Below are 11598 nucleotides of genomic sequence, written 5' to 3' on the forward strand. Positions count from 1 at the left end.
CTGAAACAATCGACATTAGCTCCTGGGATCTCTGTGGGTGATTCCTCCTCACCCTGCCCTGGGAATGTGGAGGAGGCCTTCATCCTCCTGAGTTCAGGGCTGATGCCAGAGTGCCAACTAGGGATGGGGGAGAATTTCTCCCCGAAACTTCGGGGGGCCGAGTGCCAATGCATTTGGACCTCTGAAGGTTGTTCGGGGAGAAATTCTCCGCCCCCCCGCCCCCCACCCACCCCCCGGGATGGGACTTACCTTTCACGAATGTCCCTCCCGGCGGCGGGTCCCGGCAGCGGTTCGGCAGGTCTTCGTCAGGGGCGGGGGCGGCAGCCGGTCTTTTGACTGGCTGCCGCCACCGCCATTACAAGCAAAGTTAAAAATAAAAAAACGCCCCTGTGATTGGCTAAGTAACGATTAACATAGCCTAGATTTGCAAAGTCAGCCATGATAGGCTATGTTAATCGTCACGTAGCCTATCACGGGTGACTTTAAAAAAAAAAAAAGTGCGTTGCCCTTATTTTCGTGCAAAAAGTGCAAATAGCGTTGCCCTTATTTTTGCCATAGTCTACGTAAATCTTTACGTAGACTACAGGGACCAAATAAGGAACGCGAATGGTGGCTCCCTATGGGGGCCGCCATTTGCGTACGCGCTTTCTTTTTTTTTTTTTCAAAGTCACCCGTGATAGGCTGCGTGACGATTTACGTAGCCTATCACAGCTGACTTTGCAAATCTAGCCGTGATAGGCTACGTTAATCGTCATGTAGCCTATCACGGGGGTGGTGTTTTTTTTTTTTTACTTTTCTTGGAATGGCGGCGGCGGCAGCCGGTCAAAAGACCGGCTGCCGCCCCTGCCCCTGTCGAAGCCCTGCCGACCCGCCGCTGTGACCCGCCACCGGGAGCGACATTTGGGAAAGGTAAGTCCCATCCCGGGGGGTGCGGAGAATTTCTCCCCAAAACTACTTCGGGGGGGCCAAATACGTTGGCACCCGGCCCCCCCGAAGTTTCGGGGAGAAATTCTCCCCCATCCCTAACTGGCATCTGGGAGGCCGAGCCAGCACGAAATCAGTGAACTTTGAGCCCCAGCTGGTCGCCCGCACCATCCCTAGCTTTGTCCCATTAGAAAAGGGAACAAGAGCTGCAACTTTCAATTTGTAGCCATGTCTTAATATCTCCATTATAGTCTATGGGCCATATGAAGTCTCGATTGTATGAAGTGAGGCAGATCCAAGTGCAAGCAACCTGCTTCCTGAGGCACCAAAGTGGGACCTGAAGGAAATATTTTATTTGGTGCACATCCATAATTAATATTGGTATGATTGTTAGCATGATTCTACTCAGGACTAAGGTGGTGTTAAAATACTGCATGTAAATCTTTAAAAGAAAATGGCTTGTGCTGGTTGTTGTCATGTCAAGCAGTTGTCATGGTCATTCAAGACTAGCTTCTTTTCTGATGCATTTGGAGGGAAGACAGATTTATTAGAAGAGTTTTCAAAAGGAGTTCACTCCCAGGGCTGGTATAATGGGTTTATTATCACCATGTTGTATAAAAATGGTTTGTACAATCAGATGCCATCTTCAGCTTCCATCCTGAGATGCTGTTTTTTATTCAGATCGGGCCTCAGTACAATAATGTAACATTTGGGGATGAAGATGCAACCCAGTAACCCCACACTGGAAGCCAAGATGGAGAAGACCTGCACGGCCACCATGTATTTCCCCTTGGTGCTCAGGTAGGCTGGCAAAAAGGACATCCAAACACTGCAAAACACCAACATGCTAAAAGTTATCAACTTGGCTTCATTGAATGCCCCAGGCAGCTTCCTGGCTAGGAAAGCCACCGTGAAACAGATGGCAGCCAGAAAGCCCATGTAGCCAAGGGCGATGTAAAACATGATGACAGACCCTTCATTACATTGCAGGATGATCTGCCCAGGCTGGGAGTGCATGTCAGAGTCTGGAAATGGGGGAAAGATTCCCAGCCAGATCATGCAGATGCCCACTTGAACACTAGAGCAAGAAATTATAATGGAGTTTGCCAAACTCTTCCCCAACCACCTCCTCATCTTGTTCCCTGGCTTTGTAGCCATAAATGCTATTACCACCGTGACAGTTTTTGCCAACAAAGAAGAGACAGCAACTGAGAAGATGATACTGAAGGCAGTTTGTCGGAGAAGGCAGGTCACCTTCTGGGGCCGACCAATGAATAGAAAGGCGGACAAGAAGGAAAGCAGGAGGGAGACAAGGAGCATGTAGGTGAGGTCACGGTTGTTGGCTTTGACTACTGGAGTTTCATGGTATTTAATGAAGATGCCTAAGAGAAGACCTGTGGTTATGGAGAAGAATAGGGCAAAGAGAGCTAGGATGATTCCCAGAGTTTCTTTGTAGGAGAGGAAGTTGATAAGCTTAGGAACACATTGATCCCGGTCTTTGTTTGGATGCTGATCATCTGGACACTTGTTGCATTGGTCGGCATCTGAAAAGAACAAGAGGGACTTCAGTGTGATTAGCATCTACCTTACAGCCATAATAGTCTGTGGTCTATTACATTTTGTAAAATGTATGCTGGTATTTTTGAGAGCTTATATGCGAAAGGAGCAAGGTGAGGGACAGTGGGGTACATGAACAACCAACAAAAGAACATAGTAAAGGCAATGCTGGATCAGACCAAGGTTCCATCTAGTCCAGCATTCTGTTCTCACAGGGACCAACCAGCTGTCAACCAGGAAACAACATGCAGGCCATGAGTGCAATAGCACCATCCTGCCCATGTTCCCCAGCAACTGGTGTACATAGGCTTACTGACTCTGATTCTGGGGCACAGAGCCATCAGGACTAGTAGCCATTGGTAGCCTTTTCCTCTAGGAATTTATGCAACCCCCTTTTAAAGCCATCCGGGTTGGTGGCCATCACTACACATTGTGGTAGCGAATACCATAGTTTAACTATGTGCTGTGTGAAGAAGTATTTTCTTTTATCTGTGCTGAATCTCCCACCCATCATCTTCATGAGATGACCCGAGGTTGTAGTATTTTGAGAGAAAAATGTCTCCCTATCTACATTCTCCACACCATGCATAATTCTGTAGACCTCTATCATGTCTCCCCTTACCCTAATTTTTTCCAAGCTAAACAACCCTATCAATTGTAACCTTCCCTCAGAGGGCAGATGGTCCAGCCCCTTGATTCTTTTCGTTGCCCTTTTCTACCCGTTTCCCAGCTTGACAATATTTTTTTTTTAGGTTTTGGGACCAGAACTGTATGTGGTATTCCAAGTATGATACTGGCAGTTTTATTCTCACTTCCTTTCCTAATTATGCCTAGCATGGAGTTTGCCTTTTTTACAGCAGCTGCACACTGGATTGACATCTTCACTGAGTTGCCCACCACAACCGCAAGATCTGTTTCATGAACACCACTAGCTCAGATTCCATCAGGCTATACTGGAAGGTTTTTTTTTTTTTTTTGCCCCAACATGCGTCACTTTACACTTGTTTACACTGAGCCACATTTGTCATTTGGATACCCATTCCCCCAGTTTGGAGAGATCCTTTGGGAGCTCTGCACAAACCCTTTTTGTTTTAACCACCCTAAATAATTGGGTGTCATTGGCAAACTTGGCCACTTCCCTGCTCACTCCTAATTCCAGATCTTTTATGAACAAGTTGAAAAGCATTGGGCCCACTACAGATCCCTGTGGGACGCCACTATTTACATCCCTCCATTGAGAGAATTTACCATTTATTCCTACTCTCTGCTTTCTGTTCTTTAACCAGTTACTGATCCATAAGAGGATCTGTCCTCTTATTCCATGACTGCTAATTTTGCTGAGGAGTCTTCAGTGAGGGACCTTGACAAAAGCCTTTTGGAAGTCCAAGTAGACAATGTGTACCAGATCACCCCATTCACAGGTCTATTGACACTCTCCAGGAACTCTAAAAGGTTAGTGAAACAGGACTTACCTTTGCAGAAGCTGTGCTGAGTCTTTTCCAGCAGGTCTTGTCCTTCTATATGCTTACTAATTTTATCTTTAATAGTGCTTTCATCCAATTTACCCAGAACAGACATTAAGGTAACTGGCCTGTAGTTTCCTGGATCCCCCCCTATCCATTTTTTTTTAAAAATAGTGTTACATTGGCCATCTTTGAGTCCTCTGGTACAGAGGCTGATCTTAGGCACATCTTGCATATTTTGGTTACAAGATTAGCAATTTCACATTTGAGTTCTTTGAGAACTCTAGGATGGATACTGTCTGGGCCCCATGATTTATTTGATTTCAGTTTATCAGTAAGATTGAGCACTTCATCTTTTGTCACCACTATTTGCCTCAGTTCCTCAGAGTCCCTTCCTGAAAACATCAGTTCAGGTACAGGTATCTGTCCTATATCTTCTGCAGTGAAGACCAATGAGAAGAATCCGTTCACCTCCTCTGCAATCTCCTTGTCCTCCTTCAGTTCTCCTTTAGCTGCATTGTCATCCAGTGATCCAACTGCCTCCCTAACTGGTTTCCTGCTTCTGATATATTTAAAGGATTCTTTATTGTTGGCCTTGATATTGTAAGCAATATGCTCTTCAAACTGCTTTTTTGCTTCCCTTATTGTCTGCTTGCATCGTCTTTGTGTAAGCTAGTGCTCCCTTTCATTTTCCTCACTTGGGCAAGACTTCCATTTTCCGTAGGAAGCCCTCTTTTCTCTAATATCTTCCTTGACACTGCTCATTAACCATGCTGATGATCTCTTGGACTTGGTGTTACCTTGTGTAACCTGTGGTATACATTTTAGCTGAGCTTCTGTTATGCTGATTTTCAGTAAAGTCCAAGCATTTTGAAGGGATTTAACCCTCTTGACTCCCCCTTTCAACTTCCTTTTCACCAGTTACCTTATTTTAGAGAAGTTTCCTCTTTTGAAGTCAAATGTGACTGTTGGTATTCCTGGGCAATTTTCCACTTAAATATAGATTAAATCTGATTGCACTGTGGTCACTGCTTCCAGATGGTTGAATGACATTTACATCTCATACTAGGTCCTGGGTGACACCACTTAGGATTAAATCCAAGGTCACCTCCTCTCTGATTGGTTCTATGACCAACTGTTCTAGGTCACAGTTCTTTAGGGCATCGAGAAATTTAACCTCTTTGTTGTGACTGGTACATGCATTTATCCAGTCAATTTGGTGGTAACTGAAGTCACCCATCCTTACAACACTTCCTCATTTGGAGGCCTCCCTGGTTTCTTTTTCCATCTCAAGGTCTCCCTGAGCATTCTGGTCTGGGGGACGATAGCACATTCTTAGCACTAAATCAGTTTTAGAGCCCCGTCTTGTCACCCACAGTGCTTCTGTGGAACAGCCTACCCCCTTTAGGTGTTCTAGTCTGCTCAACACTATGCCCTCTTTGATGTAGAGAGCAACAACTCCCTCAATACAACCTTCCCTGTCCTTCCTATAGAGTTCATCTCCAGAGATGACCGTATCCCACTGGTTCTCTCCATTCCACCCTGTTTCTGTAGTGTCCACTATATGCCGGTTCTCATTTAAAACCAGGCACTCCAACTTTCCCATTTTAGCTCGGAGGCTTCTAGCATTTGCATAGAACCACCTACATGCTGTCCCTCCCAAGATATCATTGGCATGTGCATGTTTTGCTATGGCACTTAGGCCTTTGTGATTGGTTTTCATGTTCTACCATGTACTCATGGCCTACTTTCTCCCCTTCTACATTTGGGCAATCAAGAGTATTTTCACTGGATAGGCCCCAGAGCCCTGCTGGCTTTCTGCCTTCATAACTGGTCTTTTATTTGGGTGTGTTTTACCCGGAAAACATAGTTGTTACTAGGAGACGGTCAGGAATGTATTTATAATTATTTATTTATAGTTACTTACTATGCATAGGGAGGGGAAAGTCGACTACCCTGTCTTCCTTGCCCTATTGCTAAACTTGCACAGGTGTTTAACTCGCTTGTTTGCTGATGCTTTGTCACTGGGGCTGAGACACTTTGTCACTGGGGCTCCTTGCGCTTGGAGAGCTGGGTCCCTTGCAAGCCTGCCTCCTTATACAGGTAGGCCCAACTGCTGCTGCAGCCAATCTGATTAGAGGGCCTCATTTGAAAAGCTAGGGAGGCTGTGTGTGAACTCCTGATGAGCACTAGCTTCCAGTGGCAGGGAATGTAGGTTAATTGCCCCCCAAAGGAATGGAGATTCCTATTTCAGAAGGAAGACTACAGAGAATAGTGAATGGGGGACCTATTTAGGGGAGATGCTCCATTCAGTGGGTCCTTGGAGGGGACAGCAGACAAAGGGTAGGTGATTTGGGAAGGATGAGGATTGCAGGGACTGAGTCTTTTTTTTGGTGTGTGTCTTTTATCAAACTAAATGATAAGCTGAACTCTTAAACTTGCTTTATTTAATTAACTGGTCTTTATGGCTAAAACGTGAGCCTAAACCGAGCCCAAAGGGAAGCTAGTCTGCACTTTTTTCTGTTTCTAAGCAGACTCTTCCACTAGTTCGTCCTGTACAATGGTTCTTGTCAATACAGAGTTATGAATTGCTTTTATTCTGCCTTTCTATGTTTGTAGTGAGCGCAAATTTGTAGCTGAGGTTCTTTTCATGTATTAGAGATCAAAGAAGGCCACATTTCAAAATTCATTGCCACAATATGAGGTGATGGTTCTACCTTTAAAAAAGGAATTAGATAAATGGATGGAGGGTAGGTCTGTCAGTGGCTCGTAATTAGAATGGCTCTATGCAACCTTCATGTACAGAGCCATTGAATGTTGGCTGCTGGAAGCAACAACAGGAAAGGACTCTTGCCTTCATGTCCTACTCATGGGCTTCTGAGAGGTACATGGTTGGTCACTGTGGGAAATGGGATGGTAGACAAAATGGCCCATTGATGGGAACCAGCAGGACTTTCCTTGCATGCAGTGGAAGGGGATATGTCCTTTCTTCTGAAGGTTGCAGGTTCAGTCTGAGCATCACCACTTTAGAAGGATCCCAGATAGAAGGACTGGGGCAATGGAGAGTCTCTGCCAGTCAATGTAGACAATGTTGGTCCAATGACAGTCCAACGGTCTCGCTCAGCGTAAGGTAGGGATGTTGGAGAATTTCGCCATGGACTCAAATGAGGCTGGATTCTAAAGATTGCCCTGGAGTCCGAGGCAGAACGGGGCAATCCCCCCCCGCCACCCTGCGGAATCCCCCTGGGACGGAGCCTACCTGGTGGTGGATGCGGCGGAGGAGGCAGATGCTGCTGCTGTGGCAGCGGCAGCTCCGGCTCCTCTTCTGGCCGCTGCTGGGCTGCTGCGGCTGCAAATGGCAGCCTTCATAGCGGCCGCCATTTGTGTCGCTGCCTTTTGCCGGGATAGGCTATGTAAATATCTGTGGAGCGCAGCCAGCCGGGGAGGATTCTGGGGGGAGGGATGGAGCGCCTCCCCCCCACCACAGATGCCCTGGAATGGGGCCAGGTAAGGGATTTGTACATCCCTAGCATAAGGCAGCCTCAGTTCACAGAAGATTAAAAACTGAATCGTGGATTAGTTAAGTTAAATATTCCTATTACCTTTGTCCCCAGAATACAATGTGGCTGTTGTGTGCAGGGTCTGGTGAACTTTGGTTCTTATTAAAAATCTGAATGACCTTCTCCTCTTCATATCTTAAGGAGCGCCTCCAGCAGCACCAGACAGGCCGCTTAACAAGATCAGCCTCGGATGGCCTTCTCTCTGTCCCATCAGCCAGGACAGCTAGACTGGTGGGGACGAGGGAGAGGGCCTTTTCCGTGGTGGCCCCCACTCTGTGGAACTCCCTCCCTGGGGAACTCCGTCATGCCCCCTCTTTAATGAGCTTCCATCGTGCATTAAAAACGTGGTTGTTCAGGCAGGCATTTGGGGTGGGTTAGGGTATTTTAGAAAATGTTTTTATTGTAGAATTTTATTGTTTTAAACTGTTTTATTGTATGTTGTACATCGCCCAGAGTGGCTGGGTGACCAGCCAGATGGGCGATTAATAAATTTAATAATAATAATAATAATAATAATAATAATAATAATAATTTGCTATAAGACCAAGGTTATGACACTGAAAGATAAGGTTCACCATTTATGGTGCAGCAGATTGAAGATTTAATAATACTTGCAATGTTTGGAAGAGTGCTGTATAGGTATAATCTGCAATTGGATTTATATTTGGATATTTGGTTTGCTTTTATTGAAGTTTAGATATAATTCTTTTTCTTTTTTCTTTTTTTCTCTCTCTTTTTTCCTTCTCTTGCTATCCTCCCTTTTTCTTCCTCAGAATACTGTAATGTTGGAAACTGAAGGTTTTGATTATGTTGTTGGTATTTATTTCATTTATAAAAATAAAATAAAAATAAATTAAAAAAAATCTTAATGAGCTTCTTATTAATTTTGTATTTCTATCCTGCCATTCCTCCATGCGGCCTGAGGCAACATAAATGATTTCCTCATGTGTAGAGCTTACACACGACAAGAATGACTGAGTGAGGCTAGATTTTCATAGCCATCCTTATAAGTGTGTACAGAATGTGAATGCAAGTTCAGCGTAATGTGTGAATTTACCTGTAGTGTGAGACGTGATCCTTGTGTGTCCTTTTCTCACCACTCTGAAAATAAGAGCAAGGATTAGGGTCCCTGTGTTGCATTTCTGCTTTCAGAAAGTGGTGTGAGGCCCTGATCCTTCTGCTCCCCACCCCCCAGTTCATTCTACACATGCCCTGCCCCACTAAATTCCCCGAGGCTCTAGCTGCATGTTACTTTAAAGAAGTAGGTAGGGGGTTTTCCTCCCCCCCCTTTACTCAAAATCAAGCTCGTGGTACCTCATCTGGATCGAGATCCTAGAGTGCTGGGTAGGGGTTTAACTTTTGCCCTACGTCTGCAATTCAAATGGATGCCATTTTTGCAATCTAATTTGGAGGCATCAAGGGGGGGTGCTGATCCAGATTGGGACAAGAGCAGGGGGGATAGTTAGTCTCCCTACCCCCCCGCCCCCCAGCTAGGGTCCCAATCCATGTAGTAATGAGTAGTCTCACCTTGAGAGGTCACATTCCCAAACTACAGAAATAATCATGGCACACAGGAGCCCTCTATAATAGAATGCCTCTGAAAACATGGGCAGCATTCTAGCTTCAGAGTGAAACTGAGCATGCCTGACATAACTTTGCCAGCAGTTTCTGCCAGAGGCTTTCATGCGGCAGGGAAAGCTTAACAACTGCCGAACCGCTCCTCTCAAATCTTCCCAGAACATGTGTCAGTGGATGTTTGCTTTATTCCACAAGGGCAGCTTCTTGCTATGGAATCACCAACCTTCCTGAGTGGAGATTGTTCCTTCTGTACATGGGACACAATCGTAGCAGCAGATCGGCTCTCCTTCCTTAATCAACTTGATGTATCCAGGCTGGCAACTTTCAGTGCATCTGGAAAAGGGCATGGTCTAACCATAAAGAGAAGGCACATCAAGCAAAATCTGTCAGTTAGGAGGTTTCATTTATATCGATGGAAATTGTTTACATGGTTGGAAAGGGCAAACAGGTTACCTTTACTCCCACACCTGATTTTATCATCATGTGACCCCTGGCTATTTTATGAGGGCAGTGTTTGTGATGATGGAGCAAGAGAAGAGGCTTGTGCTTGATGGGAAATGAATTAGATTGCCCAATGTGTTTAAGGCAGTTGTCTTCCTTAGGGGCAAAGGGTATGCCAAAATTCTGGTACACCAGAAGAGCAATACAGTACTGCATCAGACCAAGGGTCCGTCTAGTCCAGCATTCTGTTCACACAGTGACCAAACAGCTGCTTGTGGAAAACCCAGAAATGGGACATGAGTGCAATAGCACTTTCACACCCATATTCCCCAGCAACATGGTGTACATAGGCATATTGCCTCTGATAGCTGAGGTAGTATAGTCATCATGACTATTTGCCATTGATAGCCTTGTCCTCCATTAATTTGTCATTCCCTTTTTAAAGCCACCCAAATTGGTGGCCTTCACTATCTTTTGTGGTAGCAAATTCCATAGTTTAAAGATGGCCTGTATGAAGAAGTACTTCCTTTTATATGACCTGAATCTCCCACCATTCAGCTTCATAGGATAACCTTAACCTTGATTTCTACTAGTATTATGCAAGAGGGAGAAAACTGTCTCCCTATCCACTTCTTCCACAACATGCATAATTTTATTCACCTCCATCTTACCTCACTTTACTAACCGTTTTTTCCAAGATAAACAATTCCAGTTGTTGTAAACTTTCCTCAAAGGGGAGATGCTCCAGCCCCTTAATCATTTTGTTGTTGTTGTTCAGTCGTTAAGTTGTGTCCGACTCTTCGTGACCCCATGGACCATAGCACGCCAGGCCTTCCTGTCCTCCACCCTCTCCCGGAGTGTGCTCAAGTTCATATTCATTGCATAGGTGATGCTATCTAGCCACCTCATCCTCTGCCGTCCCCTTCTCCTTTTGCCTTCAATCTTTCCCAGCATCAGGGTCTTTTTCAGTGAGTTTTCTCTTCACATTAGGTGGACAAAATATTTGAGCTTCAGCATCTGTCCTTCCAATGAGCAGTCAGGGTTGATTTCCTTTAGGATTGACTGATTTGAACTCCTTGCAGTCCAGTGGACTCATAAGAGCCTTCTCCAGCACCACAGTTCCTTTATGCACTTTTTCCAACTGTACAATATCATTTTTTAGGTGTGGTGACCGGAACTGTACACAATATTCTAAGTGTGGTTGCACCACAGATTTGCAATTTTATTTTCAGTTCCTTTCCTCATTGTGCCTTACATGGAATTTTCCTTTTTTACAGCAGCTGCACACTGGGTCAACATTTTCATTGAGCGTTTCCACCACAATTCTAAGATCTCTTCCATGGCCAGTCACCACTAGTGTTATGCCCCCGCTGGAGGAATCCTCCTCCTCAGAGGAGGTAGAGATCCCAGAGATGAAGAACAACATAGAATAGCCCATGCCAGAAGACCAGGTAGAACCTGGTCCCTCAGGGGAGATGGTGGCAGGTCCATCTGCACAAGAGGCAGGGGGCAGAGCCCCCCAAGGTTGTTGTCATCTCAAGAGGCAGGTCAGAGGAATCCCTATGAAGAGGAGTGCCTATTTACAAAGAAAAGCTCCACATGAGTGTAGGACCCTCTTCATGAGGAGACTTCTTACAGAAGCGCTGGGTGGGGCTCTGGAAGCTCTGGCTATATAAGCTTTCACTTGGAACTTGCTAGCTGCTGGAACAATATCTTTCTGCAGCTCCGGTGCCTTGAACCTTTGCTTCCCTGATGTTGCTTCTTGACTGACCTCTGTTGCTTCTTGGCTGATACTCTGTGCTGCTGACCTTCGGACTCTTGCTAGAATCTGCTCTTTGGACCACATTTGTGTTGGACTGCATGCATATGTTTTGACCTTGGCCGTGCCTCAGACTTCGAATTCTGTGAATGCTCTTTGAGTTCTCCTTTCTTGCCTGGTAATCCTATTGGCTTGACCTTTCCCTGCTTACCAACTGCTTTGAACTGCCCTCTTGCTGGGCTGATAAAACGGTGTTTGACCCTTTTGCCTGTCTGCTAACTTGCTAATGTAGTTGCCCCATAATTTGACCTAAGCT

The 11598-nt window shown here is 45.4% G+C and overlaps 1 protein-coding gene across 1 annotated transcript; it reads right to left on the minus strand.

Moving 5' to 3' along the window:
• Window positions 1–1505: 1505 nt before the first annotated feature.
• On the minus strand, window positions 1506–10321 carry LOC146355488 (vomeronasal type-2 receptor 26-like). Its single transcript, XM_084832563.1, has 3 exons — window positions 9306–10321; window positions 8562–8605; window positions 1506–2468 (listed from the first exon to the last, which is right to left on the minus strand). Exons 1-3 carry the CDS (start codon window positions 9335–9337, stop codon window positions 1558–1560), a joined length of 987 nt encoding a protein of 328 aa, XP_084688689.1. The 5' UTR covers window positions 9338–10321; the 3' UTR covers window positions 1506–1557.
• Between the last annotated feature and the right edge of the window lie 1277 nt (window positions 10322–11598).

The sequence above is a fragment of the Heloderma suspectum genome, chromosome 2 (genome assembly GCF_057233095.1).
Source record: "Heloderma suspectum isolate Gila_16-S chromosome 2, 16-S_ref, whole genome shotgun sequence".
NCBI classification, from domain to species: domain Eukaryota; kingdom Metazoa; phylum Chordata; class Lepidosauria; order Squamata; family Helodermatidae; genus Heloderma; species Heloderma suspectum.